At 37.5% G+C, this 17,922-nt stretch overlaps 1 protein-coding gene across 3 annotated transcripts in view; it reads right to left on the bottom strand.

Annotated features, from left to right (window-relative positions):
- The window catches only part of CCDC91 (coiled-coil domain containing 91), a 122,880-nt gene that overhangs the window by 47,500 nt on the left and 57,458 nt on the right, over positions 1 to 17,922 (bottom strand). For all 3 annotated transcript variants that reach the window (XM_032106552.1, XM_032106550.1, XM_032106551.1), the window contains 2 exons: positions 16,328 to 16,405; positions 5,540 to 5,647 (listed from right to left, as the gene is read on the bottom strand). In XM_032106552.1, the coding sequence (XP_031962443.1) occupies positions 5,540 to 5,647; positions 16,328 to 16,405 (186 nt within the window). The remainder of the gene's footprint in view (positions 1 to 5,539; positions 5,648 to 16,327; positions 16,406 to 17,922) is intronic.

Raw genomic sequence — 17,922 nt, 5'->3', positions numbered from 1 at the left:
CCTGTTTTTTTGCCTCTTTACATAATGAGGAACTACCAGAGAATAAGGAAGTTCTAAGAAAGTGTAACTTCACTCTTGGCAGACCTGAAAAGACACAACTAGATGAATTATGTGAAGGTGGATTACATGAAAATGTAACAGGAATGACTGATTGGAAGTGCTTGGTTTTGAAGGGAAGGAATACACAAATATTTCTACAGCAGCAAAGACAAGATTTCTGGGAACTGAGAGGAAATGCCCGAAGATGGGGACATGGTAAGTACGCTAAATAATTTCCAAACCTATCATAGTTGGAATTAATGAACCAGAAAGGTTATGCCCACCACAGAGTTCGTATTTTCAGTCTGCGAGTCTTCAGGATTAGTACTCTCACTGCAAAAATTGGCCAATGTCTCCTAAAAATGCAAATATTCACAAGACTCTCAGAATCTAGTTTGCCTATGGCCCCTTCAAGATCAGGCATTAAATATATTTCACAATTACTACCATAAGATGCGAAAAACACAGAGCCTCTTTTGTTTACAAGAGGAGGAAAACATAATCAAAGTTCAGAAAATAAGCATTATTAGAGAAACATGAGGCACATTTTGAGTAGATATAAAAGCAACTATATGAAATCACAGAAAATTGTATCTCCTATGAAACTAAGTTGCTTAATGAAATAAACATTTTCCCTGGCATACAAACAATCACTTGCTGTACAAGTACTTCTTATATTTGACATTCTAGGAGTTGTCGGGAGACATACTGGCACTTCTCACAAAAGGTTATGCAAAACCCATCAAAATGAATCATCCAAAAACTAGAGAAGATAAGATACCTATCACATTCCAGCAGCTCATGTCTATTGTCACACCAGTTTTCTGCTTGCCCACAGACTGGTCTTGAAAGCATCATAAACTTTAAAAGATGAGTTCCAGCCCATGGAACTTTTATTCTGATTGACCTGTCAGCAAATTGTTTTCACACTGAAGATAAACCAGTACTTCTCTGAGTGAGTCTCAGAGAGACAAAAGATTTCATGCAACAGATTCTGAGCTACTATTTATCATACAAATGACAGCCAACATCATGACAGAGTAGAAAAAGCATTAAAGACATGGGGGTAGCTCTACGTATCTTAAATGTTCTTGTATCTACAAATGTGAGACAAGTTTCACACACATAAAATCATCATGAAAAATACCGACAGGAAAGTGTCCAAGGGAAGCATTTAATGGAGCCCTTGAGTTCTTTCCTTTTTGTATGACACCTCCAATACTGTTTTGTCTCAGCAATTACACTCCTTTGGCTTCTTAAACATGGAAAAAAAAAAATCATCACACAAAATACATGCATGCTCTATATTCCATACAAAGGAAAACTGTAGGCCACATGTCCTTAAGTGCTAACTAAGAAGAGGAAACAAAGCCCAGCACAGGAAAGGAATATGTCTGCAACTGAACTGTGGAGTTAAATACTTCTAGTCTTCGTCTTTCCTCATTCTTCCTTTATATGAATCAAAATGGGAAATGTGAGACTAACATAATGAAGGATCACAGTAAAATGTATCCCCCTTAACTATATTCAAGCACGAAAACACTGCACAGAATGTCCAGTTGTATCTCTGACTGATAGCGAAACATCAGAAGACAGAGAAAAACAGGAAACAGTGATCCAAGTAATCACTTAAGATGTAAATGTGTGCTCTGAGCCTCACTTCATATATACTTTAATCCCCCACCATCCAAGAATGCCTGCTTCACACTGCTTACAAACAGTGAGGAAGGAGAACATCAAGTTAAGGAAAGAAAGGTGCAGGATAAACAAAGGGAAAATTATTTCTGCTGTAGGTATTTAAGATTTTATTTTACCTTAATACGCATATCATTGACTGTTTTATAAAGAATTAAAGAATGTACTTCGCTATTGACACATTTTCAACATCATCTGCTTTGATTGAATAGTAAGAGTCTTAAAAAAAAATTTTGTTCAAAAGTTTGCTGATCACATTTTTCAGTATGTGTTTTCACACAGCACATGAGTAAAACCACAAGATCACAGTTGGTGCTCATCTCCAGAAGGCAACATCAAAGGTTTTGTGTCACAGAAAAAGATGAGGATGAAATTTGTGATTTTCCAACTTGTAAAGAACTGATATGTGTTTTCAACTGGCATTTTCTGATATCCTCAAATTCTAGAAAAGTAAAACTGACATGCATAGCTTTCCTAAATATTCAGCAGATGACATGACTGATTTCTGGCACAGAGGAAAAGAGTTCTCTTTGTCCTGTTCATTGATGGAGGACACCACGACACTGGTGCCCCTGAATGTGCCACAAGAATGCCTGGTTTGCTTTTTGAAATGTTGACATCTTGGAATCACAGAATGGCCTGGGGTTGGAAGGGACCTCAAAGATCATCTGGTTCTACCTCCCTGCCTTGGGCAGGGACACCTTCCACTATTCCAGGTTCCTCAGAGCCCCATCCAACCTGGCCTGGAACACTTCCAGGGATGGGGCAGCCACAGCTTCTCTGGGCAACCTGTGACAGGGCCTCACCACCCTCAAAGGGAACAATTTTTTCCCAATATCCAATCTAACCCTGCTCTGTGTCAGTGTGAAGCCATTGCCCCTTGTCCTGTCACTCCAGGCCCTTGTCAAGAGTCTCTCTCCATCTTTCCTGTGGGCTCCCTTCAGGCACTGGAAGGGACAATTGGGTCACTCCAGAGCCTTTTCCTCCCCAGGCTGAACAATCCCAATTCTCTCAGCCTTTCCTCCCAGCAGAGCTGCTCCATCCCTCTCACCATCTCAGTGTCCCTGCCCTGGACTGGCTGCAGCAGCTCCCTGTCCTTCCTGTGCTGGGCCCCCAGGGCTGGAGGCAGCTCTGCAGGGAGGGTCTCCCCTGAGTAGAGGGGCAGAGGTGCAGAGGGGCAGAGGAGCAGAGGAGCAGAATCCCCCCTCCCCTGCTGCCCATGCTTCTTTGGATACAGAAGTGTATTTCCTTGGAAAAACCAGCAGCCCTAAAGGCTGGTCTCCTGGGAAGGAACCACTCCAGTGATCATCATCCAGGATGCTAGCTACCTACAGCGAGCCAGTCTGCTGACAAGCCTGACACATAATGATCAAATATCAACTGCAGGTATTTTTCCAGCAGGAAATTGGGATAGAACCATGCAATGAGGTCTTTCACTTCTTCCCCCATCCTGGAAAACACAGCCTTGTACACTGAATGTTATCAGCACGATAGCACCCCTCTAGACAGGATTTTAACCTGCATCTCCACCTGATAAAATTAAGCTTCAAAATCATAAACTTCAATAAACTTTAACACTAGGTTAAAGAGAAACAGAGAAAAAGAGCCTTTCCTCCTTCTCAAAGACACTTTTGGGAGGGAGGGGCATGGGAATTTAGGGGGGAAATGGGAGTAAGAGAAAGCATGAGAAAGGAGTTATCATGAGATAATCTTGATTGTGTGGAACTGGAAATAAAACAGCAGAAAATTTAAAAGGAATGGAAAGAGAGGACAAAAAACTATGTGGGTTGACAGTTTTACATAGGTTTAAAACTTTGAAGGCAAAATACTGCTTGTAAGGCAAGAATATTAGAAGGGAACCAAAAAAAAGAAGCAATTTTTGTGCTGAGTGTATACTTGCACTGTGTGATTACTGCTGCACCAAAAAAATCCTTTACAGTGATACAAACACTCATAAATCTCCATGTAAAGCTGGCTATGCATGTACAATCCCATAACACAAAATAGCAATCAAGTCCATGTATAAATATTAGCAGTAATTTCATCAATCTCAAGTGTTAGCACGTAAGAAAACCATTTGAAGAAACAGAAATGTGAAAACAGACACGAAAACATACATTTAAGAATAGATGTGTTCAAAAAGAATAAAAACATACTACCTATTTCTCAGATCTTTCAACAAAGTTTTATGAGTGAACAAAATCTGCTAGTATAAATCATATTTAATTAAACCTGACAGCTCAACCACAAGCACCCACACTTGTCTATTTGATTAGGCTTCAAAATCCCAGTCTTATATTACAATTAGAGGTGAAAAACCTTGACTGCATGTAAGTGAACATTTGCATTTTTTGTGGGATCCAAAGGGGGGTTAAATGCAGACATGATGTGAACTGGGCACAGTGTTTTGTTGTAACCAGTCTCCTTTGACCAAGAACAGTTCTTGACATTGTTGGATTCTCCCCAGGCAAATCTGAACCTCTCGAACATGTTTCCACATTTCTGTCCCATTTTGGGGGGTTTGATGGAAATCTAACTGATCACAGGTGCAACTTTTTCCTCAGTCTGTAAGAATACTCTCAAAAAATCTTCCTATGACACTTCTGTATGAAATTCACTCCTTTTTAACATTCAGAAAGTGATATCAAGTTAGCAAACGGTATGTTCATTTCAAAAACACAAACCAGTTTTTTAAAATTCATTTTTACTTGCTCTTAAGGCAGAGCTTTATAGCAAGCATTAAACAACTGCAATTCTGTGCAATAACCTCACTCATGATGCAATCAATTTCTCCACATTATTACATCTTCCCTTCATACTGTTTATACAGATACTTATATATTTAATACACATTTGCACTAGGTATTAATTGATATGGTCAGAAAACCCAAATGGTCATAAAACACTTTTGGAAATGGTGGAGTACTTCAAGGGGACCTCTGATGTATTTAGGTCTAATACACTCCACAAAAATTAAAAAAAAATACTATCCTTTGTATATTTTGCAGAATTGTTGCTAAAAGTACTTAAAAGGTAACATAGTGTAAACAACTCCAGGGGGCTATTAGCAAATTAACTTACTGGTTTTTAAACTCACATGCTCGTGGTCATTATTATTTTGATTCAAGAGCTGTACTTCAGTCCAACCAAGAATAAACCAGGTTAACACTGTTCAGATACTCATCAGTAATTGCTGTGATCTCAAATACTTGCTGTGCAGTGTGCTTTTACTCAAGTCATGCTAAATGAACAAATTTAGGCCACTAACATATATATATATATATATATATCTACATTTCTGGATATTATATAATTCCTCATAGCTTTTTATTTTCAGGTTAGATTTCTATGAAATAAAAATAGGTGTGGACAACACATGTTTTTGTCTACCATCTAAGAACCATCACAAAATTTGGACCAAAAATTCATGCAAATCCCACACAATCAAATCCTGCACTTAATTACATAAATTAAAAATAATTGAATGGTTTCTCCAAGACCACAGAAAATGGCAGCTGTTAAGAAGTAAGTATTAAAGTGCTCTGAGACTACTTCTCAGTGTTACACTCTCCTTGAATCTGTTCTAAGCAGGTTCCAGTGTTATAGAACATTTTTGATCCCAGCAGATGAAGAGTCCTTATTTATTTAGCATTTTTAAATACTTGTGTTTAGTGGTATGCTGAGGAAACAAGGGGAAAGATGGATCATTTTCTTTGGGGATCATATATGTTAATATTTTTTTCAAACAGGAAAGAGTTGAAAGTAAAAGAAAATCATGGAAATTCTTGCATGTGCACATCCATACCTGGGCATCAAGGAGCTCTTCACATTTGCGAGAATGCTTTTCAATGGCTAATACATACTGCTTTTCAATAGCTGCTTCTTGCTGCTGAACTGTAGATTGTAGCAGAGCCTGCAAAAAGAAAGCACAAAATACTCAACAAAGATAGAACTGGGATGTTTATTGGTAACTTCAGATCCTCTAAGACTTGTCTATAACCAGAATGTGGAATGCTGTTATAAATTTGGAATGTGCAGCGATTAAAGTACCTTTCTATGTAACAATACCTTGTTTTCAGTCAGGACTAACACTTTTTGGATCTCAGATTTCTTATACAGTCTGCCTAAAAGACAGCAGCACACAGAAGATAGAGAGGGAGAGTATTTCTGTGAAATATACTCAGTTTAGTGGGACCACACAAGAAGAGGAGCATATGAAAGCTGCTGAAGAGAAAAAAAAAAAAAAAAAAAAAAGCCAGACATATTTCCCTGGCTGACAAAACTCCACATCCTCTCGGCACTGTGTAAGATCCCATGGGCCAAGCATGATCTTCACAACCACAAGTCAAGTAAAAGCAGATGGAAATTCTGAGTAACATAAAACATAAAAGAATGCCCCCCCAGGATGTTCACACTCGAAGGTGAAGCAGTGGAAGTCGAAGTGTGGAAAGTCAAAGTACCAAGGCAGTAACAAACAGGTGAGAGGAGTAGGAGCTGTGAGTGTGTGAACTCGTGCTTGTGCACATGCCTGAACTCACACATGCTTGGCTAAACCCTGCAGAGCCTCCAGCATCTGAATGCAGAAAGAGAAATAAAAAAGTTGAAGATGCGTGAAGAAACCAAATTACCATTTGAAGAATTACGCTCAGGTGTCCTTAAACATTTACTTGGCTCATGTGATTTAAGCCTTCTTCCCTGATAGTATAAAGTCTTTATGCCACTTTCCAAATATTCATCAGGGTATTTATACACAATTTACCAAACTATTCTTAACTAGTAATCAATATGCTGAAGTAGTCAAAATGACTGGGTAAGTTAAAACAGACATGACTTTTATAGAAAACAGACCTTTGGCCCAAATGCAGATAAAGAAAAAAATCCCATTGTTCAAACAATCTTTATTTTAGAGATGTATTTACTTCATGGAACATAACATATACATCAAATAAAATTTTGAATACTTTTAAAAAAACCTAAAAATGTATAAAAAAGATAAAATCTTCTGACAATTTTTGAATTACCTTTTCAAATTTTCCACTAACTATCCTCTTATGCCAAAATCGCTGCTCTTCAGTAATGCTATAGCACGGTAGCAGTTCTCAGCACAAGTTCAGTGATTTTAAAAGGTTAAAAATTATGCTTAATCAAAGAGTAAGGATATGTTTACTGGTGTTGGCAGGGGATTTAGCAAACTGTAAGTTTACTTTCAAAAAAGCCAATTTATTTCTAACTAAATTAAAATCTTTCATTCATAGGAATTCAAGCAATCAGAAAAACTGAATTCTCAAAGAAGTGTAACCTCTGTACATGAATCTTTACACACTAAATCCTACTCTGCATAAATTAGAATTAGCCACATATCACTGGCAAAAAATAAGCCTGGACTTTGGTGTTTGGGTTCTTTTTTTTTTGCCTAAACTATTGTGGCAAGAAATGTTTCATGTAACTGGCACAAAAGAAAATAAAATTATTCTGTTCTTAGGGAACACAGTAACAGAATGGTCATTAAGTTGCAATGGCATTTCTCAGGCCATTTCTTGCTCATGTCAAGGGTTGAGACACCTTATGCACTTTGCTGTGCAAACTTTACTGGGAACTGTTAAAATCCCGTTACACGGTATAAAGAACTTTCAGTTTTCAAAGAAATAATTATTATTCTTTGGATGGCATGTCAAGGCTGTTAAAGTTTTAAAATTAATTTATTATTACTATTTTTCTTTTGAAAATACATAAAATTCCACAATCAGAAACAAAAGCCTTCCTTTTCTGTCATACACACAGAATAAATAGTTTAAATAGTTTAAAACACAGTTTAAATAGTACCACAGGGCTGATCCTACATTTGACTGTTCCACTAGTTGGCCAAGTAAGGAGAAAGAGAGAAAAATCTCCCTATGTTGCGCAGTACTACAGGTTTCCTGATGGGAAATACAGCACAGATGTGTGATACCCATCCAAAGCTTTGGAAAATATCAAGATAATCAACTACTCAAATTTAATAATTAAAAAAAAATTCATTTACCAATTAACTTACTTAATAAACTGAAACACATTTGGCTACTTGATGATAGGCATCTCTAATATAATAGTTACAACTACAATGACACAAAGTCTTTTGATTAATTGCTATTCTGGACAAATATTCTTATCACTGCTGAAACACCACTTTCTTTCATAATTAGTTAAGGAGGAATCATTAATTATGCTACTGGGCTGATATTCCATAAATCTATGGTCAGTGATCTAATACCAAAGTTGGTATTCTTGAAACAGTCTCTTTTTAATTGAATCATTTCAGGTAAGGTTACAGCAGAATACAGCCTATGGTATCTATTGCATGAAGTCAAGGGTAGGATTTCAATATGAGTGCCCTTGTTAATTAATTTTTCCTTCTATATATTGTGCAATGAACTTCCTTAACACTGGGTGGGAAAGGCCATCAAAGAATCACAGAATCATAGGATGTTAAGGGTTGGAAGGGACCTTAAAGATCATGTAGTTCCAACTCCCTGCTATGGGCAGGGACACCTTTATTACGATCCGGTTTAAACCCAGAAAAGCAAAGCAAGCTAAGTCTCTGAGCATAAACTGGAAAGAATTTAGAAGGTTCAAAATATTCCCAGAAATGACATTAAAACCAAACGAGATTAAATGTTGATTCCAAAAAACGGATGTATTTTATTTAATAGTAAAAGAGGCAAAGAGAAGGGAAAAGAAAGAGAGAAAGAAAAAGAAGTGTGCGTGGGGGGTGGGGGAACAGGGAGAGGTGACAGGGGTTAGATGGAAGCAATCACCCGTCTGAGGGTCCCAACAACGTCTCCTTGCTCCCCTCCATCTGCTCTGCTGCTGGTGAGGGTCCCCTGTCGCTGCCGTGGCCACGCTGCCACACACCAAAGAGTGCAGAATTCTGTGGATTAATATATGCTTTGGGCCAGGTGGGAATGCCCACGTGCCTCTCTTGCAGGGGCTGGCTTGACACACTGTCCCTTGCAACACCAAGGGTCTGTTGCATCATCTCAGGGGCTCTGGTGCAGGGTCTGGGGACCCCTTTGGGGGGGGCCCCTGTGATGGGCCATGTCACCCCCTTCTGCTGTGGATAAGCTTCCTCCCCCCTGGTGAGGACCCCTCAGCTGGGCACAGCTGGAGGATGGGCAGTCACTGCACCTCTGACCAGAGGCTTTTCCAAGATACCCAGAGCCTCTCCTCCCTCCACCCTCTGGTGCAGGGTCTGTGCGAGCCTGGCAGCTGATAGCCCTGGGGCTGTGGTCCTCATCTTGGAGGTGTTAAGCCTGTGCTCAGTGAATGTCCTCAGCCCTGAGTTGTTACTTTATCTTCTCTTCATCAGCGAGCAGTGTCAGGCCTCAGTCAGGGTGTGGTAGTCTTCTCTGCAGCTTTTGTAATACAGTTTAAAAAGTCCTTTAAGAAAATGTTTTAAGTCATAGACTATAATTTTTCAGTCTCTGACAACCTTCCACTAGACCACGTTGCCTAGAGACCCATCCAAACTGGCTTCTCCCCCACTTTCTGATCTTTCTACTAACCCAAAAAAGAGAATTGATCCTGATTTTCCATCAATAACCAAAACCTCGTGATAGCTTCTGACAGAAACGGAGACTGAAACCCAGAGTCTTCATTTTAATTTCATATATGATGGGTTACACATTTAAATGACTGTACAAAACATTCTTAAATTAAGCTAGGTAAACGAAGTAAATTAGTCTGGACCCCTGTTTGAGCTCAGATAAAAAACTAACCTTAGCTTTAAGTTTCATACATTAGAATAATTTTAGAAGACCTTGAACTGAAATTAAATGCAAACATCATAATAAGATCCATGATCACCCTGGATGGTTCTTAGGGGAATACACATCTATTACATGTTTTAGCACAGGTCAGAAAATTTGGTCCTGGAATTGACAGCACACTCCCTGTGTGGTGGGAACCCTGGAGAACGGCATTCCTGAACACAGACCAGGGAGTGAAAAACTGCACAGTGCCCAATATGAGAAGAAAAGCTTAAAACCACAAATGATCACAACACTTCATCCTGTATTTCTACAGCATGTGGTATGTATTGAGTACTAGATTATCTCTAAAATTCATCCTCATACTTAAGAATGCAAAAGTGCAATAACTATGGTTTTACCAAAAGTGTAACACAGACACCCCAGGCTATTTTTAATACCAACCTACTTGCACAGGCCTAGTGCATAATGTCTTCATTCTACTGGCAATACAAACCACAGCTACTTGCCCAGACAGAATTTATTGTATGGCCAGAAGCTAGAATTTATGAGAATCCCTCTTGAATGAAATAGCCAAAATACAGACTGATACCCCCAATTCTTCCCGAATTCCCTAGGAGTAACAAATTGCCAAACCCTTTCTTTCAACTCCCTCTTTTTATTGTAGGAAAATGCTAGTCAGAATAAAGCCAAGAAGAAAAACAAAGCAGAGGTCATTATCCCCTCCTATCTCTTCTGAAAAAATAGTATAAAAGTAGTTCTGACCCATGCAAAACATAGGTTTCCCAGATGCATAGCACTATTTGAAAATATTAAACCTACTCGTATGTAACACCAGTATGAAATATAAATCATGGTGTACACGTTGCTGGATTATGTTTTAGAATGTTACTTAAAAGCACTGCATCAAAAGCCTTGGTCAATCCAAAAGAATACTCTGCTCAAGCATCATTGGCTTATGTAGCTAAATAGAAGCCAGTACATCAAACATCTTCTTTAGCTCAAAACTGCTGAGTCAGGATGACCAAAACAAGTGATCTTTAAAAATCAAAGTTACTAAGGAGAAGTTACCACACTGCTTCAGACATGAGAACTGTATTAAATACAGCAACAGTACTTCCAAATTTTTATGCTTTATAGCATTAGACAATGATTCATCTAATTCAGCATCCTGTCTCCACAATTTAGTTACTTTCTACTACTTAATTTAAGGGTGAAATGCAATTAACCAATTGTTGAATGATAGAGCAGAGGACACAATGGAAATTCTTTCCTGACCCACAGAGAAGATACATTAACTCAATAAAATGTAGTATTTGACTAGTTGTGTTATAATTCAGCTATTAGCTAAGACAGAGATAATAAAAATAAAACTATTTAAAAGTTTTCAAAAAATGTCTTTTTCAAAAGAATTCAACTTATCCACTTCAGCCCAAGATACCCCACTTTTTCATGATCGAGCTATTTCCAGGTGAGCCTGCCTGTAAGTGAAAATGGAACGTGTCCATTTAGGTGCTACGGAATAAGGGGGGGGGGTTAAATATAACAAAAGGGTAATGTGGTTTTTGGAAAGTGATGTAAACATTTTAGTTTCATTTTCAGCTGCTTGTGGTTGAAACTGTGCCGATCCATACCAGCAAGGATCAACAACTTACAGCTTGAGTACTATGCTAGGTTTATCTAGATCACCCAATTTTACTGGTATGTGAGTGCAAAGGATTTATTTTCCACAAAACCCTGTTCTAACAGACTCCTGCCAGAAGCAAACTGCAAACTCGCTCTTAATCTTCTATTAACCTTTCTATTTTTATATTATTTAACACCATATTTATTATTCTATAGCCAGAAGCACATACACAATTCATCCTCACTAATATGGGAGGGAAGAGATTCCTTGCAACTTTTATAATTGCTTTCAAAATTTAAAGATCTCTTAATCAATGACAAAATATTTTTGATTGCCACATCTCTGGAAGTACGAGACTCAACTGCACCTTGCTTTTATGGGAATTCTGTAGAGAGACTTCCATAGTAGCATCACTGTTGTACATGAATACTCTTATAGTGTAAAATCCCAAGGAATCTCTCCTTTTTCAGCCATCAGCTCTCCATGAGAAAAAACAATGCTGTTTTATATTCAAGGCTCACTTGAATTCTACTGTGACTTGCACATGAACAAGCATAGAAGTTGGAAGTGAAATACAAGCCCTTGCAACAACTTTTGGACTTGTCCTTTTATTCATGTGTCAGGCCTTTCTGAGCCAGGATGTCAACTTGGAAACTCAATAAGCTAAGTCGATGTTTTAAAGAGCTGAGAACTGGCCACATTTCAGAGCTTTCCCTCACTAGGGATAAACTATGTCTAAAAAAAGATATCCTGATTCTAGATTAACTTCTTTTGTAATGAAATCCTTTAAAATTTCCTTTGTTTATTAGAGGGCAACCTTTCAGTTCATAGGTATATTATTGACACAAATATTTTTGAAAGAAAATCTGATGGCCCCCACATATTCCATGCTTTGAAAATCTGTCTGTTCTAACATTCTGATGAAAACATCCCACCGCCTAACACTGAAAACTGATGGACAAAACTCTTACTGCAGCAAGGGCTGGGAAGAACTTTGCACTTTGAAGTTAATTTCTATGAAGGGAACACACATCTGATTCATGCAGGCTGTCTTTTAGAAGACTATTAATTGCATAAAATAATCTAAGGAAATAAAACCCGTCAAATAAATACACCTGCCTGTAACCTCATATTCTTTAAAGCTTACATTAGAGGATATTTTATATGATGAGAAATAAAACAGATTAAAACTATTAACTCATCTATTTACAGAACTGTGACAATTTCAGAACAAAAGCTTGACTAAACAAGCATGGAGAAATTCTTATGTTGCTTGTGGTAAATATCTTAAGATGTGATGTGATCCCACAAGCATAACTTCCAAGATCTACATTTACTTTTCTTTACCATGGTTAATTACCAGGGATAAAAGTTTAAAACAACAATGACATGAAATTAAACAAAAGTAGGTAAACATGAGAAGGGGAAACTTGGCCTACACAGAACACTGAGTTAATTTTTAATTTGCTTTCTGTGGTTTTTAATACAAATTTTGTGACTGTGTTCTGGATGGTTTATTTGTTGAAAGGAAGATTAGAATGTGAGATGCTTAAAAATGGCCAAGGCTTTTGAGGGCTTGTGCTACAAAGCATCTAATGGTCTCTATTAATGGATTTCCCAACACATTTGACAAGTGAACATTCCAAAGACAACTGAAATTAATTCTAAGGGCTTTGGTATATCCAGGTCCTTGAAAATAGGTCATTCAATATTTGACTTGTTATGTAAGCTGCATTTTCAGCACTGCTGCCATAGTAAGAAAGACCAGTCAGCAAGGTAGGAACTGAGGGGGTTTGTCCTCAAACTTGAGTACCCTGTCTGCCCAGGGACACCATACTCGTGAAAGATCCATGTGGAGAAATACTGTCCCTTTCACAACAAATAACCACCCAAAATACAGGAAAGGGACTAGAAGGAAGCGTAACCCATTTGGAAGTACAGGAAGATACATCAACAACAACAGAGGTCTGCTGCAGTACATCTGCAAGGAGTGGAATTAACTCTGAATGGAAGAAAACTGTGATTTCCTGGTTACCAACGTGGCAACCTTGTACACAGAAGCCAAAAAATGGCAACTCTCCTTCCCTTTGTAAACCAAAAGGAAGGCACATTCACTGATCTACCAGCAATAACACTTACCTGTGCCAGGAGTACAGAAAAGACAAGTCAGCCAAATTTTTTCCACTGTTGTTCCACTCAAGGTTTCAATACCCAAGTTACAGGATTTGGGGTTTGAGGCTTTCTGGGGATTATTTCCTGGGGCTAAGCATGACCTGTTCATAGTTTTACAAGCTAAACTTAAACAACCAATGTTGGGCATTATACTAAGTTGTGCTACAGCTCTGCAGAAGCAGCCCCACGAAATTATAATTGACTGGTATCAGAGAGGATTAGTCAGAATTCCAACACTCCTGACTGCAACAGAACCTAGTTAGGGCCTGAGCAATCCCTTGACTGGAATAACCTGCATCAGTTCACTTTATTAAACCCCAAGGAATGCAAAATAAGTCTGTTTTCATCGCAAACAACATTTTCCTTCCCATGCCTTTTAAACCACTCACGGCCTTGTTTAGGTGAATTTCCACACTCAAGGTAATTTGGGGATTAATTAGATTGTACTTAAAAAAAACTACTGAAAATGGAAATTACTGCTGCATATAAATGATATGTATTAGTGTAACACAGTCTTAAATCCTAAAGAAGATATATTTCAGCACAAAAACTAAATCTGGCTCATCATAAGTAAATTAAAAGAGTTAATGAATCTCACGATTCTGTCTTTCACTAAAAGGACTAATCAGATTTACTTTACAATCCTAAACAAATGCTACATGTAGGAACCCTTATTTGGTTATCTAACTAACTGCCAATGTATCTGAAAAATACAATAAATTCCCAAGGATGTGAGCAGTTTAAAAGCCCCCAGAATGTAAGGTATTACTTTTATAACTACAAAACCACATTTGACTCATTTACTTAAGAAAAAACAAATCTTAGCCCTGTTCCATATTGAAATATTAACAATGAATTAACATTTTAAAAGACTCTGTGGGATTATTTTTTCAAACAAAACTACGGAACAGTTTTTGCCTTCACTGAATTCCCTGATGATTCCATGTTACTTTTTTATTTAAAGTACATGGCAAAGGGTCACTAGAAAGGTATTAAAGTATAAAAAACCAACCAAAAAAATGCTAGGCTTTTTTTAAACCCAGCAATATTTTTTGATTTTTCTTGCTACCCTGATGAATAAGTCACCTCATGTTTGCAGAAAAGGTTGATTGCAGTAATTTACTCAGAGGTTGGCATATCTGATATTATTTCTCATCAGAGTGTTCAACTAGCCACATGAGGCAACAGGAAGGCTTGTATGAGGTATATTCATGTCATGGTTCCCTGGTATTAAAGACTGACTTTATGCAACTTGAATATAGGCATACTATGAGAAATAATACACTAAATATAAACACTGTTTAGAAACACAGGATTCAATTAACTCCCTAATCTTTTGTGCCAAATCACTGAAACTGATAAACATAAATCTTATTTTCCAGATGGCGTATCAGATCTACCCAGCTGCTGCTGACTGGTAAAACAGCTTTCAAAAATGATTATGACACATAAATATATCCCTTTACCCAACTACACATGAATAAATTATTCCTTTAAAGGGCCAATAGGACCTGTGCAGAGCTCTCCTTTAGCTCAGACAAACTTAAATGGTGAAAAATTTAAATTTAAATGGTGAAAAATCATACCTAGAAAACATTCAAAACTTTCATTCAATACTGTAAAATTGTTGCATTTGACAATTTGCTTGTATTTTCAAAAATACAAAGAAAGAAATGTAAGTTCAGCAATTACCAAAAACTCACAAGCTTTTTCAAAATATAAGTTCACACAGAGCAGCCAGATATTTTACACATATCTAGAACAAAATAGAAATGAAAAATGCTGCTATTGAAGATGTTGAGTGGCCCATTCAAAGGCACACACTCCAAAGAACACTCCCATTTGAGAACTTCTATGGCAAAGGGGTCCTCAAAGAAGTAAGGGAAGAGAAGCACAATAATTCTCCCCCAGAAGTGAAATGAGGGGGTCATGGAGAAGTGGGACACCACCAGTGGCCATGTTTCAGTTTTCTCAGGAATGGAAACTTTTGAAACTTTTTTCTGGATAGGTTCCCTTCAGATGAAATTAATAAAATTCATATTGATGGAGACAGGCATATTTCTACAGAGAGCCAGTTTCAATATTAGCTAGAACACTACTAACAGTTGTTAGGAAAATTATTAAAAGGCTTTTGTATTATCATAGAATCATTAAGGTTGGAAAAGACCTCTAAAATCATCGAGTCCAACCCCTAACCCAGCACTTCCAAGCCCACCATTAAATCTTCCTGCCCTCCATGCCAGATCATACTTTGTTTACAAATTACTGCTACCAAACAGTTAAAATTTGAAATTCCCCTTCACTAACTAGATGGTCAGATTTGTGTTCCCAGTTTGCAGATGCCTACCAGGTCTTAAGTTTCCCTTTTCATTTTCAAAACCAGCCTTCATTTACATTTCCCATTATCAGTTTTCCTCCTGCCAGATCTGTTTTAAGCCTACTTAGAATTCTTAGCTTTACCTGCTCCTCCTAACTTGATTCAGTTTTTGTCCTTTGTGCGTTTCTTACTCAATAGTTTCCATAACAGAACAAAAGACACAGATTTATGCTCCATGGTAACATCCAGTTCCTTCATCTTACAAGCAGACAGGAACTAAAGCAGCATAGAAGAAGAACTACAGATTCAGCTTTATTTCATCCATAACTCCCTCCCTTAGTGTTGATAAAAACCTGCTGAACTGGTCTGTGATGCTGCTTTCCTGCAAGTGCAGCTCTGGAGACTGAAGAGGTCCAAAACGTGGATTTGTGATAAACAATCCAACCCAAAGTTTACCACAACTGACTGAGAATTTTGGGTTTCTTCTGGTTTTAAGTTTCCTTACTGAAAATGGCTAACCAACTTTATCTGAAGTTTTCCAAAGTGCAGGCTGGGAAAACATGTCATGCAAAATTTCAGACCAAACAATCTAAATTGAAAACAGAAAAGACAGTGAGAGAGGTCAAGCAATCAGCACAAGCAGTACTAATAATTGTGCACTGCAGGCAGTCATCCTATTCACTATTACAATAACACCATTTGGAAATTTTGTTAGCTTGGCAACTCAATTACCTTGAATTCTTCAACAATAATAGTTAAGGCTTCATGTCCAGCTTTTCTCATGTCTTCTAATTCCTGCTTATGCTTTTCCTGTACAAAAATATGGAAAAGATTATATACAACATTAGCACCCGACATAACACAATTTTAATTAGGAGAATAAATACCAATTATTCTCCTCAGTTTTGGTGTCTTTCATGAAGAAATGTACACAGCTTGATCCTTTAGATATTTTATATATATATATCTATATATATATAGATATATATATGCTAAATTCAAGTAGGTCCCAGTATTAAACTTATTTTTATTTCTTAATTTTACTTTATAGACCCCAGATGATTCTAAATGGTTCTCCAAATTTTGTTTTTAGAACTTTCTTTGTTTCTTGGTATACCTGTGGATGGCAGGACTTTCAAATCACCCTCTTAGTGAATATTATTTACTGCCTCTACCAATGAGAATGTTGAGATGAAGTAGCATCAGATTCCATTTCCTCAGAAATGCACACCTTTCTCCTACTTATTATGTAGCTCCTCTTTTATCTTTTGTTTTATTCTAAAGATTCCCAGGAAACTCTTCTTGCAAAAGAAATCCTGAATATGTTTTTCAAACAAAGCTGCATCATTCGCTTTTTATTTTCTGCACAGTTATTATGTAAAAGGAACCTGGACAGAAACATTCTGGCATTTTTTCCTTTATCTAACAGTTTGCTAAGTCTGCAACGTGAACACCTTGCTGGATTCTCATCAGCATTTCCCGCTATCAATGAGCAGCACCACTTCTTCCAATCACCACTTAGTAAGAAGATGAAAAACATCCCCTCCCGCCTTATTCTTTGCTTCAGGGTCTGTTCTGGTACCAGTGCCTATGGCAGGACGTAGCTGCTTTAAATCACAGTGGATTTAAATCATCTTTGGATTTTCTTGGTGCAGAAAGCAGAAACACATTAATCACAAATGTTACCGGGCAGTGATCATAGGACAAAACCATACACAACTTACACTGTATAATTTTTGCTTTTTGGGTCAAAAAAGAGTTGAATTTAATTAATACAATTCTATGTTTCCTAAGACCTTTGTGCTTGGAATAAGCAAAACCTAGTGTCTAACAAAGCATATTCAATTCTGTTGTGTAACAACATGTAACACCGTTAAAATTAATTAATCAGTCTGTGACTATATTTACCAAGAGGTTTCTGCTCTGTCATTTGATTCCCTTCTCCTGAAAGGGTCATCTTAGCAAAAAGTGGGAAACTACAGCTACACAATCCTTGTATCCCTGGCCCAAATATAATGAGACATTCAGATTTTCTTTAATAAAACTGTGGGCTTTTGTGAAACCCTGCAAGAACAACTGCTAAGTAGCAGAAGAACTGAAGATGGAAATATTTTGATGTGTAAATAAACTACTACATCAGACAACAATACACAACGTGGGTACATCAGTTTAATCCCACTGTGGTGCAACCATGTATCACTGACATCACAAATAATTCAAACTCTGATATTGTACAGGTTAAAAAACCCCAGTTCTTTTGACTGAGGAAGTAAGACATCCCATTCTGGTAGAAAGCACAGTGCCTCTCACTCGCATTACCAGGCAAA

This window comes from Corvus moneduloides, chromosome 4 (genome assembly GCF_009650955.1).
Source record: "Corvus moneduloides isolate bCorMon1 chromosome 4, bCorMon1.pri, whole genome shotgun sequence".
Classification (NCBI taxonomy): Eukaryota; Metazoa; Chordata; class Aves; order Passeriformes; family Corvidae; genus Corvus; species Corvus moneduloides.
Note: the sequence above shows the minus strand (reverse complement) of the source record. Positions and strands in the feature narration are given on the sequence as shown.